General features: G+C 42.9%; 1 protein-coding gene across 9 annotated transcripts; it reads left to right on the top strand.

Moving 5' to 3' along the window:
- The first annotated feature begins 93 nt into the window (after nt 1-93).
- atxn2 (ataxin 2) lies at nt 94-19,805 on the top strand. Of its 9 annotated transcripts, none has more exons than XM_034597012.1 (26): nt 217-931; nt 2,479-2,509; nt 2,891-2,950; nt 3,398-3,469; nt 4,795-4,945; nt 5,844-5,858; nt 7,743-7,867; nt 8,058-8,149; nt 8,346-8,537; nt 9,496-9,668; nt 10,026-10,274; nt 11,615-11,800; nt 12,114-12,293; nt 12,473-12,580; nt 12,817-12,887; nt 12,991-13,349; nt 13,655-13,718; nt 13,819-13,965; nt 14,591-14,608; nt 15,238-15,310; nt 16,194-16,387; nt 17,136-17,262; nt 17,371-17,562; nt 17,686-17,897; nt 18,392-18,569; nt 18,937-19,805. In XM_034597012.1, exons 1-26 carry the CDS (start codon nt 822-824, stop codon nt 18,966-18,968), a joined length of 3,411 nt encoding a protein of 1,136 aa, XP_034452903.1. In that variant the 5' UTR covers nt 217-821; the 3' UTR covers nt 18,969-19,805. The 9 variants fall into 9 exon arrangements, with proteins under 9 accessions (XP_034452905.1, XP_034452908.1, XP_034452909.1 ...); XM_034597013.1 differs by having other exon boundaries at nt 15,238-15,304; XM_034597014.1 differs by lacking the exon at nt 5,844-5,858 and having other exon boundaries at nt 94-931.
- The last annotated feature ends 1,906 nt before the right edge of the window (nt 19,806-21,711 follow it).

Raw genomic sequence — 21,711 nt, forward strand, 5'->3', positions numbered from 1 at the left:
CACAGCGTCATCGTTATCTTGTGACTTGATCAAACTCATTGTGTGTTAATTATTGTGCAGTCGACGTGCACAAACAGTCAGTATGTAACTAATGTGTCTGCCCGTGTGCGCTACGTGTGTCAAGTATGTTCGCCGGCTCACGTGGATGGATGCCTCCAAACACCTATCGAGGTTTTCGCGGACTTCCTGAAAGTAGTGCCGCGTTGCAGCTGCGCTCGTTGCAAACAGACGAGTTCCTTTATTCTTCTATCGGCGGCTCAGACGAAATAACACAACGTTAATATTTTTGCATCGTGTCGGTGGTTGTCAACGAACACAGCGAGGGGGAGTTTTTGATCCGCTGCGTGAGGTTATTACGAGCCCTTGCGTCTTTCAAATATCCCTCCGCTGGTTTTTGTCCCCTTTCAGACTGTTTTGGTCTTTTTGCTGTTAGCAACGGAACGAACCCGAGATAGCAGTAAACCCTATTTTGAGATAATTGCATTTTTTTGTCAGAGTCACACAACGAACCGACAAGGGCTGTAACGCCCCCGTTTGTTTGGGACGAGCGATTGGCACGTGTTGTCTCTTTTAAATTTCATTCTTTTTTTGTCTTAATAGCAGATGTACGGATTGCTAATTTCGCTAGCCACCGTTAGCCAGCTAGCCACTTAGCAGCGCATCTTCCTCGGGAGGCTCGCTACATATTAGCCCGCCAGCTAGCTTGGTCTCCGGTTCGCTAACGCTAGCGAGCTGTCACGCCACCACACGCCCGTCTTGTCGTCCGAGAGGTTGCGGCGTGAAGCTGGTCGTTTTAAGACGCCGTCTTTTATGGGATCACCATGTCAATGAAGGCCGGTGGAAATCGCAGCAAGCCCGGCGGTGGCAGCGCCGCTGGTGCCCCTGCCCCTGGAGCCGGAGGAAGCGGCGGGGGACGACAGAATCTGGGCAGGTCTGTCACTTTGAAACCGTTAACCTAGCGAAATAAAAACGCATCGGCGGTGGGGTCGTGGGCTCGAATTTGAGCCCCCGGACACCACCGCGTTGAACGGTGGCGGTTTGGGGAGATGACATTAGGGTGGAAAAGCAGAAAGCAGTCCGTGTTTGAGAGCGTTTCGTGGGCCTTGCGACGCGTTGGTCACCCAGCGTAACGCTCTGCAGTTTAGCTAGCGAGGCCTGGCTGCTCCCTTTAATCGTGTTGCAACTTCGACGTGACGTAGTGCACGCTGAATAAAAATGCCTCGTGTTTCTCTGTGGTGATGTATTCCGACATGTTTGTTAGCACTAACATCTTCCCCTGCGTGTGTGTGTTGTGTGTTGTGTGTGTCCGTGGTGCCAGTTTACTCCCAGCTCGTAGTCAACCTAGCTAGCGTTAATTAGCCATTTGACAGCCCCATGCTTGTTATTCAGTGCACTTGCCTCATTCGCTTTTATAACGGGGACGCAGCCTGGTCACTTTCCAGCCTCGTGTGTGTGCGTGTGCGTGTGTGCATGTGTGTGTTCACTCGACTGTCATGTTGCCTCGGAGCGTTACCGCAACATTGCTGCAAAGGCTTTGCCAAGAAAACGGGCGAAAAAAACGCGTGTGGGCGCACGGACTCCGAAGAAGAGGGGCGGGTTGTGGAGGAGAAGTGGCATTTACACACCGACGGGATTTCAACCTTGACGTGGCCCGTGTGAAATAGTGTCCTTGAAACATGACATTTCTGCACATGTCCTCCCGAGATCAAGCTAACGCTCACTGACAGTGCACGGGGGCTGCAAGCGGATTTCTTTTCTCTCGGTTTAAAAAAAAAAAAAAAATGTGGCCAGTGCTTCTGTTCGCCGGTCACTAGGACAGCGTGTCCATTCATTGCGTAGGTTCCATCTATTAAGGTCGTGAGAAGATGGTGTGGAAAGAATGGATGAGCTCCGAGTCGGACTCACGCATGCAAAAAAAACAAAAAACAGCTCATTTCCCTTCTAAATAAATCGGATTAAATTTGTTTTAATGTGGAGGATTCTGAGTGTGATCAAGTCCAGCTTTTGCTCCATGTACCACAGGAATCATAATGTAGGGAAAGTGGCCATTGCCCACACTGGATCAAGTGAGAATGCCTGGCCTTGTGCCAGCAGTTGAACAAGGTGCATTTTAGGACATGCTTGGGAAAAAAATTGTAGGCTTCAGAGTATTTGGCTGGCAGCTACTCAAACACATTTTTTTTTTCCGCCCCTGGAATCTGTGGGAAAACATCAGAATCTACATTGCCTTAAACACGTGTAATGGATTTGCATTCAGAAGACCTTTCAGTGCAGATTAAATTGTATAATTCATGTTGGAAGATGATTTCTCTGGGCTTTCCCTCTTTAACATGTGCAACAGCAGCTCTGTTCTCTCTGAAGAATTTACACCATCACCTCATGAGATTTTTCCGCGAGCCTCGGTTTCGATATGCAAGCACGATGTTCAGTGTTAATGATGGCGAGTCTAACAATGCCGTTTTTTTTTTTCCCTTTCAGGGGAAGACACAGTGGTAAAGGTCCTGCAGCAGTAAGTAGCTTTCTAATTCCCATTAGTTAGTGAGAAAAGGCTTATTAAACATGGACGTGTATCACTATTAGTTGGGTATACCTGCGTACATTATTTGATCTAAAGAGAGGTTGTTTTTTGAGAATTGACACAAGGGAATAATGCCTCTTCTGTTAATTTGGTGCAGTCATTTGGATAGAATATCGTGTTTTTGTAAGGTATTTAATGAGGGTTAAAAGTTGAAAAACATGGACCCGAGAGACATTCAGGGATTGGATTTGTTTTTCTTATTGTTATGCATTTTAAATCTTATTTGTTTAAAATGGCCGTGAGAGCCTATTTAACACCCATTTTCTTTGCAAATGGGAAACTTCAGAAGTTAACAGTGTTTCTTTTCTTTAGGTCATTTTCAATGGTGTATATGCAAATATGAGGATGGTCCATGTCTTGACTTCAGTTGTGGTATGTTTGCTGTGTGTATCTTGTTATGTTTTTGGGATGAGGTTCCACATATGTCTAGTATGTGCTAAATTTAGTCTTAAACGTACTTACCGTAATGCACAGAGGAAAGAGCATGGTTACAGAAAACCTAGTCTGAAATGGCTGATGTAAATCATGCTTAATGTAAATGAATTAGTAACAACAGCAGCATGCACTGCAGTCTGTCTTTCACCACATGCTGCTCCTTCAAAATGTCTATGCTGCAATAAACAAAGTCTGTGATTTGTAGAGACAGCTGGTTGCATAAACAAAGCAGAGATTGATCAATCATTTGTCCGTCTTGCAGCAGATGGGTCTCTGAACCTGCCTTTTTTGGGGGGGGGTGGAATTGTCTAAATTGACATTGACACTTTATTGAATGACCGCGTGTTGCATACAGTGAATAATGATAGCCTTTTTTATTTATAGGGGACCAAGTGTGAGCTAAAAGTGAAAGATGGTGCAGTCTATGAAGGAGTCTTTAAGACATATGGTCCAGAGGTAAGGATCACACACAGTGCGATGTTCTTAATAGGTAATCTGGAGCTAGATTTGTTATTTCCTCAATAGCCGTACTAATGATTACGGTTAACTGTGCTGGTATGCTAGTGCCCTGCCAGCAGTCGGTAGCAACATCACCCCTGAGGTGGCTTCAACAAAGATCACCCATTCCACTTTTCCTTTTATGGCTGGCAGCTTCATCTTCCTTTTTAGGTCGAAGTATTCCCCAATCTTTCTCCTTTGGGGAAAATTTCATTTTGCACAAGTGAAAAGCTTAACCTGAGGCAAGGTGGAGGTTTGTTTTCTGTCCAGTTCATGTGCTTTTTACTTCCGTTCTTGATGAGATGCCATTAACGGACATTATTCCCTGTTTTCACACAAAACCTCACTGGTATTTATGTATCTTTTTATCCCCAACCCTTTGAAAGATTGTAAGGCTTGCCTTATACTCCAGGAGAAATTGAATTTGGTGTGCCTGCACAGGCAAACACACCGCTTTGTTCTGAGACCAAAACAAAGCATCACATTTGGCTTCTATTATCACAGTGTGCAAGCTGAGCAGTCAAACCTGTATTCACCCTCCCCTCTGTATGACGTTTCTCAAAGATGTAGTTTGTTTTCAGCAGTTGTGTTTTCAGTTTTCCTCAATAGTATTATACAAGTTGTAGTATTGTAACTTCTTGTTTTGAGTATATTTATGGTCTTATCCGCTTCCATGTCAACTGAGAAGCGCCTCCATCAAGTGTGACTGTATTTTGAATGAGCATAACTCAATTGAAATTTAAGTAAAATTTGAGATCATATATGATGCTCAGTGAAGACCCTTCAAAGGATTTCTTGTAGTTGATGTTATATGCTGGGCCCAGATTGCAGGTTTTCATTGCAGTCAAACTCCAAATGGGTCAATCGATCAGACCGTTTTGTGCTGAATGGGGTTAATTCCATTAATCTTCATTTTTGATCAATTGCTTTGTCAAGTGTATTAAATGCCATAAAATGGGGAAAGACGACTTCCAGAGGCCATGGTGACCTCTACACGTTTCTTTTTTTGTCTAACCAACAGATAATTTATATTATTATATGTTTAATATAACATAGAGAAAAACTGCAGATCCTCCATTTGAAGCTGGCACCAGATAATGTTTGGCAGTTTTGCTTAATAGATTTATTTAAAAGATCAATTACTTATAAAAATGCAACACAGTTACAGTGTTGCATGGTCTCGCCCCTTAATGTCACATGGTTCTTAATCTTATCTGTAGATGGGGCTTTTGCTACATTTCAGATTCCCCTTTAATCCTGTTTCACCAAACTTTCCCCCTCAGTGTGACCTGGTGTTGGATGCAGCCCACAGTAAGAGCCCTGAGCCGAGCATAGGCCCCAGGAAAGAGGATATTGTGGAGAGCATCATTTTCAAGGCCTCAGATGTGGTAGTGGTGACCTTCAAAGATGTTGACCTGAGTTTCGCCAAGAAAGGTACTGAGCGCATTCATGTTGATTTGATCTAGGTACACAAACTGCAGTCTTTATATGCCTAGTTGTGTACATACTAAGTACTGCACATACTACATATGAAACGGACATATTCTAAGTAGTTGAGTTTGTGGCTTTGTATTCATTTCACACACCCAAAAATAAACAAATGTCCCCGTTAATGCCAATCAGTGCATGCATACAACATATTGATCTTCAGTTTGTATTCACCACCTTGATGTCAAAGGCTTTGCCACGAGTTAAATCTTGTGCGTGTGCTCTGATTGCTCAGCCATTGAAGACTAATTTGATCTGCTGATTGGTCGGAAGGTTGCCCTGGCGCAGCAAGGACACTCAATAAAGTCTGAATGAGTCTCCTTCCTCTCATTCATCTTGGCCCATTCAGTTCTCCTTTGAACGATAATCAACTGTGTGGGAGGGATTATTTTCTGGATCAAATATCTTATCTGGTTAAGTTTAACAAATGTGGACTGACTGGAAAGTTTTGCACAAAAGTATGGCATCCAAAGCACCATCTCCATTATTAGTGATATTGTTACATGGTCAACAAGACATTTGAGTTCAGTGTTTTAGAAAAAAATATTATTTTCGCAGTTTTTATTTGGAAGGTACATATGTTTTTCACCAATTTTTATATACAAAGGGGACATGTGGAGTTTGCTAGACACGGCTTGACATAAAACCATGAGAACTCTACTCGAGTTGTAAAAATGGAAACATACTTCACTTTTTGCAATTCTCCTCACACCTCATTGATCCACATCCAAGAATTGTTGAATAGGAATTCAACTGTTGGTGTGATCGGCAGTCAGTCATTCTATCTGTCAGTCCATCTTCTGACTGTGTGTCATCTGTCTGTCTCTCCTCTCCAATGGTCTAGTCTCCTCTGATACAGGTAATATATGGCTGTTTTCTCCTCTCGCACTTCTCTGTAATGCACTCAGACACACATGCATTATAAGCTCAAAATCAAACTCAAATAATTTTGAATCTGCAAGTCTTGGGCCTGATCTGTTGTCCTCCTGCTACATTTGAAATCCAATTTGGTGATTGAATTTGAGTATCACTGACTTTCATACAACCTAAAAATAACAATTCAATATCGGATGCAGGTCAGTCTTGCTCCATGTTTTCACCAGATCCCTTTTTGTAATCTTCAGACAGGATGTTGCTTTCGGTGGAAGAGTTTTCTCTTTCCCCATCACTTAACCGTTGAGCTTTTAATTAGATGTTAGCATGGGCTCACTATTGAAGCCATGGACATCATACGTAAGCATATGGCCTTATGCTTACTTATATTGAATCTGTGAAAAATGTACAGCTACTTGTGTTAAATGTTTAAAGTAGTCAACTTACACCAATTCCATTTTGTTAGTTGTTTTTAGCAGTAGTTTTTGTTTTAAACTGACATGTTAACTTTTATTTAGATCCAAGCACAATTGAGGCTTGTGCATATGCAACTAGAATAGTAAGGATTTTTTTTGTTTAATCTTATTTCTCAGAGCATTATTTTATTTTCCTAAACATGAGATTTTGCTGCAGCACTTGATTTCAAATCTTACTCGACTAGAACTCAGGTCAAATCACAGTCAGATGGAAGAGGGGAAATTCTAAACATTCTTTCTTTAATTCCATTGAAAGCAACAGCTTGAAAACTCCTTATGAACACTACCAACTCAATTTTATGTCTTAGCATGGTATTTAAAATCAAGTTGTCATGATTTCTTGATTTGGTTTGGCCCTGAAGTGCTTTAAGGTCATATAAAAAGACTGCAATCTAAATGCATGTTTGCTTTACCCCCTCACTATGCTCACATTTGACTTGTCATTTTTCCTCATGTTATGTACAATACCCTCGATGGACTGTGTGCATACCAACCACCTCTACTAATATAATTCAGGCCTGTTAGCCCAACTGTTTCTGAGATGCCAGTCGAACATTCTGGACCAGTTTCATGTTAGAAACACTAAAATACACTTTGTGTTGTGAGATGAGTTGGGATGGCTGAGTTATGTAACTCCAGGTGGCTGATGTGCTTTGTGCACATAGTCCATTGATGCCAGCTTTGAGAAAGTGAGAGCAGACTTGGGCTGACCTGAGATTAGATTTCCTTTCAAACATAATTGAAGGTTTTCTTTGAGCATGCCTGTCCCTGGTTTTAGTTGAGCTAACAAAATTATTCTGTGAGTTTACTTATGGTCCTGAAAGTTTGGACTATCAAGTAGTGAGACTTTTTTAAATGTGAAAGTCGGCTTTCAAAATGCGGCCCAAGGGCGATGCATAATAAATGAAGTGGGGGGGGAAGTTGGGCATTGTAGACACTGTCATACTTCAAATTCCTGATGAAGGTCAGCCAATAATTCTTTAATTTGTAGATTCTGACACAAGCTAAGAAAGTGATTGAGGATTATTTTTTTCCCTTTCTTTACGAGGCTGGATTCATACACTGTCAGAACGATTTATCTCTGTTAGCTTTACCAAGGCCAGTTCAAGCAATAGCTCAAATTTTTTTGAAAGGATTTATTCTCCCAATCCAGTTGGACCCATGTCTTGTTGTGAGTGGGTGTGCCTGGTGAACCTCCAATACCTCCATTAAATATCTTCAGAGCTGGTGGCAGAAGCTCTTGAGGCATGAGCGCTTCCCTGCATAAACAGTGAAAATGCAGGAGTAGGACTGCATCCCGTCTTTGGGCTCCTCTCTGTGTTGGTTTCTGGATGTGTGTGCTTGTGTGCAGCAGTCTGCTGTACACAAATGTGTATTCTTTGTGTGCGTCGCAGACAACTTCACAGATGCAGCAGTGAGCAGTAGGATCAATGGCGAGCACAAAGAGAAAGATCTAGAGCCTTGGGATGGTGGAGAGACCCACAACTCTGACAGCCTAGAGTCTCTGGATACAGATGTGGTAAGAAGACAGACACATTTGATGCTGTACTTTAGAACTAAAGCCTCAGAGGCCATATGATGACTTGTAGATTGGACAGTGAAAGTAGTACAGAGGATATTTCATTCGGTCGACAGCATTGATCATTTTTGTACAGACCTTTTTTGAAATGATGTCACTTTCTTTGCTCCTCCCTCCCTCTTCATTTCAGTCAAATGGGTGGGACCCCAATGACATGTTCAAGTACAATGAGGAGAAGTATGGAGTGATGTCTACATATGACAGCAGCCTCTCCACATATACGTAAGTTGCTGTCTTCACTGTTAATACATTTGATTTATTTAAAACTAAGCAATGGGTTTTCTGGATGTAATTTTAAATATCTCTGGTCGTTAACCTTTACTGTGCCTCTGTTAACGACAAGTCAAACTTAGAATCGGCTTGTTTCTCGTCACTCCATCACCCTGCTGTGCTTGTCTGACCTGAGCTTGTTTCCCAGGGTCCCCCTGGAGCGGGACAACTCGGAGGAGTTCCTCAAGAGGGAAGCGCGTGCTTCCCAGCTGGCCGAGGAGATTGAGGCCAGTGCCACATACAAGGCCCGCGTGGCCCTGGAGAATGATGAACGCTCCGAGGAGGAGAAATACACTGCAGTGGTTCGAGGGGAGAGGGAGCCTCACACGCTTAGCAGCAGGTGAGACCAGGAGACACTTAAAAACTTCGGGTCAATAAATACGTCTCATACAACATCCTCATTGTTGTTAACTGACTCTTTGAATGTGCTTCAATACTAGCTCCCTCTAAAAATTTAGCAGCACAACACTGCAACATTCATGTTCCCATTGTGGAATGTAGTGTATCCTTGTAAACCTTGCTTTACACTTGTAAATATTATTATTAACTGCATAGCACAAAGACATAGAGTTTAACTGAGTCAGCAGCCTTAATTGTTAACTTCCTTGCCTATAGGTCTGGAACATAAATCATTCATGTCTAATTGTGATAAGTGATCTAATAAAATATTCCTTTCTCTCTTTTATTAAGAAGTCACAGCATGTTTGTGCAGTAAAACTGACTATAAATATCACCAGAGACTATTTATCATCTTTGAGGGTGGATTTCTCCCACAGGTAATTTGTTAGTTATGAAACAAGTGGAAAAATGTGTGTGGTACACACTTCTTCTTCATTTCCAGTGCCTGTTATTTTAATATGGCCAGAAATGGATCTAAGTACCAGCAGTTTTATATAAGCAGTTTTATATACTATGGTTATTTCAATATTGTTTATATTAGTATGAGCATAAGTGCAAGGATGAGAGCACAAGTACATGAACTAAATATAGGCATTCTGATTGGAGAAGACATGGGTCTCAGGCTTGAGAAGCATATTATTCCGGCCTGAAAGGAAGACGAACAGTTAAAGCAGATCCACTAAGCAGACAGCAGCTGCTCTCAGAATAAATAACTTCCCTGGTAGTAAAAGAAAACATGCTCATTTTGGCTGTTAAAAATTACTTAGCTGAATATAACAGAGTGTAGAATTAATTCTGCCCCTTTTTATCTTGACTATTGTCTTGTATATATTTAACTCAACCATCTGCCTCCATGTGTGTGTGTCTGGGTGTGTCTGTATGTGTGTGCATGTGTGCAGGGAGAACAAGTACATTCCTCCAGGTCAGAGGAACAGGGAAGCCATGTCTTGGGGACCAGGACGTCAGAATTCACCTCGTCTGGCTCAGGGCTCAGCCGGGCCCTCGACCCCTCGACCCGGACCTCACGACTACAGTCCCAACTCCGGAGCCGACCAGAGGGTTGTTAACGGAGGTGCGTGTTAGTACATAAACACAACACACAAACCTATGATGTTACTTGCCACTGAAAGTTTTTTGGATAGTGAGCGATTATAGTGACTGGAATTTCTATCTTCTCTGATTAACTGATGTGAACGGGTGGTGACTGTGGTTAAGGGCGTCCATATTTGTTGTTGCCGTTAAAATCTTTTAATATATTTATAGTACTTTACTTGTCAGTTAAATCATTTTATTTCTACCTTGCCATTCTGTCTCATATTTATTAATCTCCCCCTTCTCTCCATTCCTGCTGTACCTTTTGTTTTCCTCACTTTACCTGCTCATCATCTGCTCTTTGTCATCCTTGATCATTTGTCCTTCCCTCTCTTAGGTTCATCCCATTGGCCCTCACCCTGCCCGTCTCCTTCCTCCCGCCCCCCCTCTCGTTACCAGTCTGGCCCCTCCTCCCTGCCTCCTCGGGCGGCCACGCCCACCAGGCCACCCTCCAGACCCCCCTCTCGACCCTCCAGGCCTCCCTCTCATTCATCCCACCCCTCCTATCCCTCCTCCTCATCCTCCTTTTCCCACCATGGGCCCACCTCGCCAGCCTCCACTCTGCCCAAACGCATGTCTTCAGAAGGTACCCACATCAGTGTGGAGTAGACCTGGGCAAAAGCATGAGTTGAAGGTGGATGGATTGAGCCCCATGTGGAACTGACATCCCCGAAATGTTGAAAGCTGTTTGAAAATGTCTTAATAATAAAATATGGAAATTACTTTCAAAATTAAATTTGCCCAGGTCTAGTGTGCAATAACAGAAATAGGTGAAGTTGCATTTCAGGCTGATTTGGGGTCAGATTTGTCATTTCCACACAATATAGAAATTGTGAGGATTTCCACAAAACTGATCCTTCATCAGTGCATCAGGCAGTTTCATCTTGGCATGTGGGTGCATCACGGTGTGTGCTGTGCTTTCTGTGTAGCAAGAGTCAAGCCTACAAACCGACAGGATTTTAAACTACTTTCCCACAGCAGCAGTCTTAAGGACAATATAAGCGCATAACAAAGAAGGAACGCTTTGGCTGCTGAGGGATTGAAAGCTAGATAAAGATTTGAATGAAGCATAGTAAAGATGCACAAATGAGCTTGAACTGACGGATATCTTATCTAAAACAACGTAACCCGTTGGTTCTCTCACACACACCGTGCTTTAGTCACATTATCTGTGGGGCCCATTCTGTTCTCCAGCACATTGACTTTGAAATATGTCAATGAGCACATGGTTAAAATATGTAGTTAGAGCTTTAAGTTTCTACATCCGTACTGGATGGACTGTGCAGGAATTCTTACATTTGATAAGTTAAGATAAACCTTAGGATTAACTTGTCATTTAACTTTTCTGCCATTCTGTCATTGACCTCTTTGGCTTAAAAGATTTTAAGCCTGTTGCATCTCTAATTCAAGATGTTTTTGGGTCATAGACACGCCACCGTCTTCCATGGTGATGTATTTGTTACTGTTCTAAAACACACATGAAACTCTACTCTCTGAATACGTGGAAATAATAAGTTACACTGTCCAAGTATTTATAGATCACGTAAATACTTTTTTCAAATGTATATCAGTGAAATTTTGCTGCACAAACTTTGCTAAACAGTGAATTATTTAATTACGGGTTTTCACTTCACCTTCTCTCCTCTGTTTCTCGTTCCTCATCTCTCACTTCACTCGGTTGTGATTTGAAAAGTGTGGTGTGTTTGATCTGGTCTTTCTCCACTAACACGCATGCCACCAAATAACATAACTGTATGGTGTGATACTTAAACATTAGATTATGGTGTAATCAGCACAGATGTTTTTTTTGAGCGACACAGAGGAGCTACAGAGAGAAACCACAGCGGGACGGTTGGAAACACTGTTCTAGGTCTTTACTTTACCTCCACTGTCTGTTCATGGACTTCTGTCTGTCTTTGTCCACAGGTCCACCCAGGATGTCTCCCAAATCCCAGCGGACACCTCGTGCTCACAGAGTGCCACCTTGCCGGACAACTGGCATCCCTCCGGGAGTGGACTTAATTTCCCACAATGCCCCCGGAGAGGTCCCGGTGACTACCCCAAGTAGGAGCAGCTCCTCTGGAGGGACATGGTCTTCAGTAGTTAGCGGAGGTACAACAGTTCTTTCCTTCTTTTTTCTTTATTCCTTTGTTACGTGCTTCTATCGTGATACATTTCCAAACATGAACACACAAAATAACTCATTAGAAAATACATGCAAGGGAAATAGGTCATTATGTTTCAGGCTCACTGGATGACCTGTGAAGGCCCTGCATTGTTATTTCCTAATTTTCCACATATTATGTTATTAAGAAAACATCTTATACTTTGAATAGGTATCCTCCAATGTTTGCTAGTAAATCAAAGATGGATAAATTTGATGCGTTTGTTTTGATCATTAAAGTTTTATTTCTGATGTCCTCAGCTCACCGACCTCGCTCCCCTCGTCAGAATAGCATGGGTGGAGCCTCCCCTGGCTCCTCTTCCCTCCCGTCACCTCAGACAGGAACAGCTCCTGTGGAAACTGTCGTCACACCAACATCAGCTTCCTCTCCTACTGCTGCTTGTCCTGCTCCCAACATGGTTGCCTCACCAACAGGAGATGGTAAGCTTTAAAAGTTAAATGTTCTTAGATAAGGACTGAGGGAATAGGGAATGCCAGGGATGATATGAAATACTTGATTTGTGTGTCCACAGATGTGATGTTTTTTGCAGCGGTTCCTGTAACTGTCAGATGCATTGTTCACAAATGCTTGCTCTGATTTTATGTTGTGTTCTGTTTAGCAAAAGAGTGTCGTGTTCAGGAGACGAGACAAACATCCCCCACGGCAAACAAGGAGAACATCAAGCCCTTGGAGAGCTCGCCTAGTATCCCCAGACCAGTCTGCAAAGGTACAGTGGACAGCAGTATCTGCCTCAGAAAAGACTGCGTCAGGCGTCAGAGTTCTGTGAAGATGTATCACCAGGATTCTGATGAAGTGACCATTTGCTGAGACACCTGTTTTTGTTTATTCAGCTGTCATTGTAATATAATTTTAGCTCTTTTGCTGTCTTAAAAATAGATTGGGCCATAATCTGATCGATATTTTTTGGGGACTAACCTACTAATTTATCTCCCTCTCTTCCAGGACCCCCTTCAATGGCACCAGACCACAGAAAACAAATAGATAATTTAAAGAAATTTAGTGTAGATTTTAGGGTGAGTATCTCTTTCATTCATATAAGTAACCTCAGGTTTATCAAGCTGATCTAGAGCTTGTGTCCACCTCCTCCAACTCCCTCTCTTATTTCCCCTCTTCAAGTTGCAGTCTAGTTCAAACCCAGACCCCGCCTTTGACCAGATGATGACCAAGCCACCCAGAGATCCAGCAGACAAGCCTAAAGACCTTCCCCTGGACAAAACCTCCACCGTGGCGCGGGAGGGCAATGAAGAGGGTGTTGTAGTGATTGCTGCTGGAACTGCTGCGGGTGCCCCTGCTCCTTCCTCTGCCAACACAAACACCAGTAAGCCTGGCAGCCCTGCTGCTCTGTCCCCATCTCCCTCAGCCCCAGATCTAAAGAGGGCAGGGCTGGACGTGGCCTCGCAGGGAGTTCAGACGACGGCCACATTCAGTGGAGCCAAGCATGAAGAGAAGGAGGAGAAAAAGGAGGCTGTTCAAGAGTGAGTGGAAGAGATGGTGTGATTTTGAGGGGAGTCTGGAGGTGCTGTGTGTATTTTTGTGTAGTCACAGCCTGATATTTTTATTCCTCTGTGACACTGACGCTCCATTGTCATCCGAAAACGACACCTTTACACTGAATGACATGTTAATTTGTGACCGTGAACATTGTAGTGTATGAACATTGTACTGTATTCTATCCCACATACACATTGTGCTGCCAGAAAACCCACCACAATATCAATAAGAAAAATATATCCAGACCGATCCTACAATGTTAAGTTGTTCACTGTTTCTTGTCCTGCAGTCAAGTGAGAAAATCAACCCTGAACCCAAACGCCAACGAGTTCAAACCCAGGTTCAATCAACAGGTCAGTGTTCTGCTGCTGCCAGACTGCACACTTTAAATAACACAAGACTATTTTTACACTACTGTTATAATTTCTCTCTTTTTATGAATCACTTCCTCAGCCCAAACCAGCCAACACCCCGACACCCCCTCGTCCTCAGGGCCAGCCCAGCCCCTCCATTGTCGTCCAGCAGCCCCCGGCTGTCTACAGCCAGACAGTCTGCTTCCCCCAAATGTATCCGCTCACACCCGTCAGCCCGGGAGTGCAGGTGAGACACACGGCTGCATGCTGGCATGACAGATGTACTTTTCTCTACTCAGATCATCACCCTGAGCACCGAACCAGTATAAAACTAATCCATGACTAACCACCTTCATTTCCTAACATGTTTGTCATCATTTCTTATTTTTCTTTCTTTTTCTGTCTTTGATTAATCTCTTATTTTCTTCGCATTTATTTTCTAATTTTATCTTTTGAGGACACCTCATGATTTTTCAGTTCTTGTTTTTCTTTTTACATCGATATACAAAATATTTGCATCCTTTGTCGTCACTTTTCTTTCCCCTGAATTTGTCTGAATTTTTTTTTGGGCTGAATCGTTTAAAAACTGTTTAGGTAAAACAAGCTTAGAAATGTTTAAGAAAGGAGGAATTATATCAATACAATATGTTGTCAAAATAAGATTTTCAATCATCACTTATTGAAAGTTTTTAGCCCATTTTTTATGAAAGTTATTAATCTATATTTTTTGCCTGTTTTGGTTTAAGAAAAACTTGATGATCCAACATCAGACACGTGTAAAAGATAACATACGTTGGTGAACAACTAAAGAGTGGTTCTTTTTTCCTTTTCTCCCCCTCCTCCTCCTCCTCCTCTCTCTCTCACTCCATTAGAAAAGCATAATATGGAAGGTTTGTGAAGATTTCTATTTTTTAAATCCTTTTTCTTTTTTTTTTTTAAAAGCCCAATCAGTTCTGAGATGTTTTGCTTGCTTGTTGAAATAATTTCATCAGACGTTGGTTTGCCAACTTCTTATTGCAATTCACTTTAACCTGTATCTTACTTCTATTGGTTTCATCTGTTTATCAAACAAATGGCTGAAAGCTCATAGGAGGTTAAGCCTCTTTTGTTTTTGCTGCTGTACTGTTTCCAATAGAAATGCATGTTGTTTGATATTCTCGAGTTAAGGAACAGAGTATGACGAGCAGCATTTGGTTTATTAGAAAACACACAATGATAGACAGGCAGAGAAAATGCATGTGTCCCCAGGTAAGAGTTAATTCCCATAACCTCACAGGCACATTTTAATATGTTCATTTCTATGTTTACTGCTAAAGCAACAGTTTAAAGTGGAATAGTTGATGTCCAGCCCCCCACACACGTAGTTAGAGTTGTCCTGTACAGATAAGCACCAATTCACCTGTTTTTTATTTGAGGGCTGGTCCTTGTTGATGTAGACGTGATGCTTAAGTCTCCTGAGACGACCGAGAGTAAACTTGTTTTTTTCCATCTGCCGTTTTCATTCCCGCCCCCCCTCCAGTCTCCAGCTATGTACCAGGTGCAGATGCCTCATATGACCGTCAGCCAGTCTAAACCCTACAGACCAGGTAAAGGTGAGCATAACTTTCCTCGTTCCCTCCCACTAGTTTCTCTTTTTTTTCCATCACTCAGAAGCTAAATACATAAATCTTTGTGGGAGAAATACTATATTAACTTCTCTATTTAAGCTACAGGTTTTTTTTAATTTTTTTTTTATTGAAATAACTGGGAAATAATTTATATCAAGTGGAGGTGAACGCAATGTGGGTTTTAATTCCTGTTCTGTTGCTAGGCTAGTGAGTTTTTTCAAATTAGTTTTGTGTCTTTTATAATTAGTCTGCCGAAAAGTACACAGGAGGGGCAGTTTGAAATCTAGTTGAGTTTCTGTTCACGAAAGCTTCTCCTGATGTCTTAACTCAGAGACAGACCATTAAGTCAGGATTTACAGATCAATGAATGACATGATGAGGAGTAAAAGAAAAAACTGAAACCTGTCAGAAAGTTATTCCTCCAGCATCATTGAGTCTGTCAGGACTCATCAGTTGATTCATTGATAAACTGATCAAACTTAGAAGCTTTTTAGGCCCTGAGCTGAACATGCACAATAAAAACTACTTTCTCTAATAAAATACATTAGAAGTGATAGAATATATAGTGTCAGAAGGAAAACAATAAAGCAATAATAGAAAACAATATTGCACACCATCACCCTGCAGTATTTATACAAAAGTAATACAGGAAATATTAGATATTGAAGTTGACATAATGTGCATCAGTGAAAAGTATTTCCCAGTTCAAAGGCTTCAGAAATGACTTTCCTATTAGGAATAGTCTAATCTGTTTATATTCAGTAATAATTTGCCTCTTCTAAGTCGTAGTTTTTCTTACTCCTCCGCGATTCTGTTTAGTTTTAGATTTACCGGATTTTAATGTAATCTATTAACGTGAACCCTCCAGTACCCAACATGCCCCAGCAGAGGTCAGACCAGCACCACCCGCAGGGCACGCCCACCATGATGCACCCAGTGACGGCAGCAGGACCGCCTATTGTAGCACAGAGCCCCGCCTATTCTGCCCAGTACTTCACCTGCAGCCCGCAGCAGTTCACCAGTCAGCCACTGGTCCAGCAGATGACTCACTACCAATCGCAGGTAAGATTGAATCCCTCGCTGCTGGTGTCAGAACGGCAGGAACATCCAGCATTGCTCATTACAGGAGGGCTCTCTAATACGATCCCCATGAGACCACTACAGTCACTCTGGTACCATCAGTGCTGGCAGTCTTTATCCCTCCTCGCTCACTCGTCGACCACATGCCGGTGCCCGTGATCCGGCAGCGTGACGTGGAGGCAGCACGGTGCCAGCGTTTCCTCACCTCTGATTGGAGCTGAATCCAGGCTCCTGTCTCTTGACCCAGATCAATCTGGTGATACTGTTCATACTCTCAGAAGGAAGGAACAAGCATCATATAGTGTTTATTTATGAGGCTCCACTGTAAAAACTGCCTGGTTACTCTGCTCTCTGGTTACATTTAAATACTGTTTGTACAGTGTCAGCTCATTTTACTGTGAGCTGAACCTCTAGGTACTTGGACAGTGTTCACAAACTGTGCTGCATATAACTGGAGTGAACTCCGAAAGAATGAAGCTACTCTTCTTACACTCAAGCATTTTGAAAGATTTTACTTATCCAGACATCTTAATTACTGTTTGAATATGAACCTTGCCTGAATAAAATACTTTATAAAATTGGCAAAATGTTAAATGTCAATCTGATAAACTTGTGATCAGACCTGGGGTTCGTTGGCTGATTTGATGCTTGATGCTACATTATCGTTGATAACAAAGAGAGTTGCATGCCGTCATCGTCCGTCTCCTCTCTGTCCTTGTGTGTCCTCCAGGCGCAGCATGTGTTTAGTCCAGTAATGCAGGGGAGTGCCAGGATGATGGGGCCACCCACACACGGCCAACCCAGCCTCGTCTCCTCTTCAACTACACAGTACCCAGAGCAGACACACACCATGTATGGTACGGCAGCCCACCACTTGTGTAGCTTCCTGAGTATGCAACGTGCAGGCAGTGTTGCGTGTCCTGTTTTAACATATTTTCTTACTAACATTGATTTTTGTCCCAAAGTGTCTCAAGGGCCGATGCCTCAGCAGTACCCCCACCCCAGTGCCACTTTGCACGCTCACCCACAGCACCCGCAGCCCTCTGCCACGCCTACAGGCCAAGGCCAGCAGGGTGGTCCCCAACAGCATGGGGGTCCTCCCAACCATCCATCAGCCAGCCCAGTCCAGCACCCACAACACCCGCAGGCTGCTGCAGGTGAGTCCGTTACGATGGGAAGCTTTGATTTTCCTTCTCCAGTCATTTCAGTCACTGTGCACATCGTCACTTGGAGCTGGATATTCTCAATGAAACACTCTGTGTGTGTTTTGCGTGTCGTAGCTGCAGCAGCAGCCCAGGCCCTCCACATGGCCAACCAGTCTCCACAGCAGCAGATGTACTCAGCCTTGGCCCCCACGCCCCCCTCCATGACCCCAGGGCCCAACCCTCAGTCTCCCCAGGCATCGTTCCCCTCTGCCCAGCAGACGGTCTATATCCACCCGCAGCAGGTGCAGCACGGCTACAACCACAACCACATGGCGCACGTGCAGCAGGTAGGTCACAACCTCCGATCAGCTGGCCGGAGACCACTTCCACCACAGCTCCAGCCAAGTAATCAGATTGGCTGTGTTTCCTGTTTGGGATTTTAAATGTGGGAGGGAGGAAATCTGGGCTCGGGTCCAGCAGGTGTTTATGAATGGGTCAAACTGTATTCGGGTGGTGGGGAAGCTGCAAGTGCAGTGGATTAGTTTTGGCAGCATGGCCACATTGTAAGTTGAAGGAGGAACATGGTGCACATCCAACCGGGATCATTTATTATTGCAAAACAGAAATGTTTTTTTAAATGTATATTTTTCTGTCTTTACAGGAATAGTTTTGTCGTAAAACATTATTATTGTAGTTATTAGTTCTATCACCTTTTAACCCCCACAAAGCAAGTTGTGATTTGTGAATATGGGCTGTACAACTCGTCTCTAGTCCATCTGTTGGTCTCTCTGTCCGTCTCACTTCCTCTCTCTCTCTCTCTCTCTCTCACACACACACTCAGGCCCATATGCAGTCTGGTTTAGTTCAGTCTCACCACCAGGCGCCTAACCACCCTCAAATGATGCTGATGGCCACCCAGGGGCCTCCAGGGGGGCCGCAGCCCCAAATGCCTCAGAACGCCCTCAACCCCATCCCGGTTTCATCCACCACACATTTCTCCTACCTGGCACATCCACAAGGTCTGTTCGTTTCACTATATTTATTTTATCAACTAGATCATGTGAGTGGAATGAGCCTGTTTGTTGTTTTCTTACCCTCTAAAATAAGGAGATCCATGATAAGCATGACCTGGTATCTAACCAGCTGTTTATAATAAGTATGTGTATATGTAGGCGTCCATGAGTAAACCTTTATGAGACCTGTAGATATTTATTCATTTGATTAAATTTTAGTTTTTGTACAATTTGAAAAAGAAAAAAAAAAAAAAGATCAATATCACGGCATAAACTTTTAAAAAGAGAAGTTGAGACCAAACCTTTTTTACTGTGCAGCTGTGGTCGATCCACCGACTTGACATTTCCCCTCCATCTTGTCTCGTCTCTGCAGTGCAGCCTCATCATCATCAGCAGCAGCTGTAGACAGGGGGCGCCAGTGAGCCGAGGGACCCGCTCTGCGTCCGCGCTCCTCAACCAGAGCCTCCATAACCGGGCGATGAAGAGAACGAGAGCCCCGCCCTCTCCTTCCTCACCAGACATGCTTCACATCAGCTTTTCTCTTTCCTCTATCCCCCCCCCCCTCCAAGACTAGGCAATAAGAGAATGTTAACAGGTTGATGCAGTGACATGTTTTAACGAGCTAGAGTTTTAACGGACGAGACTCCTCCCATTTAACCCCTGTTCACAAGCAGATACACACACACACACACACACACACACACACACACACACACACACACACACACACTCTTGCACACAAACAGAATAACCACACACACACTTTCAGGGGTCCCAAATTGCAAATTTGAGTCAGCTTGCCAAGTAAAAAGAGAAAGAGAGTAACTAATCAGTGAGAGCGGAGAAAGAAAAATTCAACTGGAACTTGTATTTTGTCTGCACCTTGTTTATGGAAAAAAAAAAAAAGAATCTTCCAACTTTTAGACAGTATTAATCTTACTGTTTATTGCTGCTGCTTTGTGCTGCGTTTGTTTCCAGACTACCTGACACGTTTCTAACCAAACTAAAAAAAAAACAACGAAACATGACGAGAAGCTTCCTGTGAAATGAACACGTGTTGGCAGCCCAGAGGACGGGAGAAGCGTTATTTATGAAACTATGATGGCTGAGGTGATCAGATCCCACGTCTCACCTGACCCTTATGTAACTTTTAAGTTAAAACTTTTACTTTGTAGATAATATAAATAATTTAAAAAACGAGCAAAAAAATTAAAAAACAATAAAAAAGTTTTAAAAACTGAATGGCGTACTGTGGTTGCATTGCTTTGTGGGCTTCTTGTTGTTTCCTTCAGCACCTTCAACACACACACACACACATTCATTAAAACATTTCATTATCTACACCACTGGTCCTTTTTAAGGTTGTGGTGTAGCTGGAGCCAATCGTAGCTCGATGTTGGGCGAGAGGCGGGTTCAATTCGAGTCAGTCAACGTGCATGTCCTTGTTCTGTGGGAGGAAGCGGTGGTACCCAGAGAACTGAATTCCGATATTGCTGAAAAAAAAGGTCTGATAATCTGACGACCCTAACATTATTCTTGTTAATGTCTTATAACTGAGCTTTAATAAATGATGAACCATCAGTAGAGCCATGAATAACGGCAGCATATTAACCCTCCATAAGAATTAAAAAGATGCAGCTTCCTCATCTTATGTGATGGTGGAGGCCTCATTTGTTCTGGTTACATCTTGATTCCATGAGTGAATCCAGGAGATGAACTAAAACACCATGTGTGAACATTCACATTTATCAGTCTCAGCCTTATACGTCACCTGACCAGTAAATATCTGTTACTGGTTCATCACACAGGCTCATTATCTGGTACTGGTTCATAACACAGGCTCATTATCTGGTACAGGATGTCCCAGAGGAACAAGACAACAGAGAGAACACACAAACTTCTCATGTGAGTCATGGTTTTTTTTTTTTGGTTAGGTTTATTTTACAAAAAGTCAAATATACAGTTGATATATATATTTTAATATAATTTAGATGCTTATAAGTGAAAGGGATGCAAACACAATGAACAGGTTTTAAAAGCTGTTGTGGTTTTCATTGGCTGTTGAGGGGGTTCGTCGGGTCGGACTGGAATGTTTACAGTGCTAAGTTAAACAATGAACAGTATTGAGGACACATTCACCAACTGGACATTTTGAAATGGTGGTGTGGTGCGGGCGGGGGGGGATGTTGAGGATGAACGACACCTGAAGAACACGAGGAATCATCTCGAGCTTTAACTTGATTCTGAACCATGAAACTAAACTGGAAGCAGGAGGAACATGTGATGCAGCGTGTTGTCTGGGATCTTTGATTCACTGTTTTCTTTCCGTCTAAGAGCTTTTTTACAAACGTTTCTCACGCAGTTCATCCACGTCGAAGCCTCCGCTCGCTCTCTGCAAACCTGAAACACGACGTGAAGCACCGGGCATCTCTCAAGATATTGCACTATACACGAGTTCTGCTCCGCGTCACACCCTGAGCTCCCACACAACAAAAAGGGGGAAAAGCAACAGCTGCTTTCTGGCAAAGGCACAGTCCTTCTCCTTAGAAATAAAATAATTAAAACTTAATACTGTTACTTTCTCGGCTCGACTCGGGCGTCTAAATGCAGGAAGACCAACCGTACTTTTGCCAAAAAAACGTCTTTGTTTTTGTTCCCCTTATTAACACTTGACAGATGTCGGTCGTGAGCACGATGACACGTTGAAGAGAACAACACAACCATTGTACAAATGTTCCTTTGGTAGAAAAAAGCTGAGTTATTGAGTAACGAGAAGTAATCACATCACGTTCATGCATTTCTCTTAACCAGGTGACTAGAGAGAAAGCAGAGTGACAGACAGTGGTTTAAACCACACAGGTTCACTGAGGGCACATTTAAAATCAGCTGCTTAAGTTAGTGTTAAAGCAACGTTAGAAACAAACACACGCGTCGTAGCACAATGTTTCCGAAAGAAGGTTCAGTTACTGAAAGGACATTTCATCTTTGGGAAAATCAGATTTACTGTATGAACATGTGATTTCTGGTTCTTTGAGATTCTGGTTTCTGTTTTAGGAGAAATATCAAAAGGCTTCTAAAGGTGGAGCAGCACTGACACAACGAGGCTTCACACGGATCTTTTCATTCACATCTGGGTTCGGATCGGTTT

This window comes from Hippoglossus hippoglossus, chromosome 9, assembly GCF_009819705.1.
Source record: "Hippoglossus hippoglossus isolate fHipHip1 chromosome 9, fHipHip1.pri, whole genome shotgun sequence".
Lineage (NCBI taxonomy): Eukaryota > Metazoa > Chordata > Actinopteri > Pleuronectiformes > Pleuronectidae > Hippoglossus > Hippoglossus hippoglossus.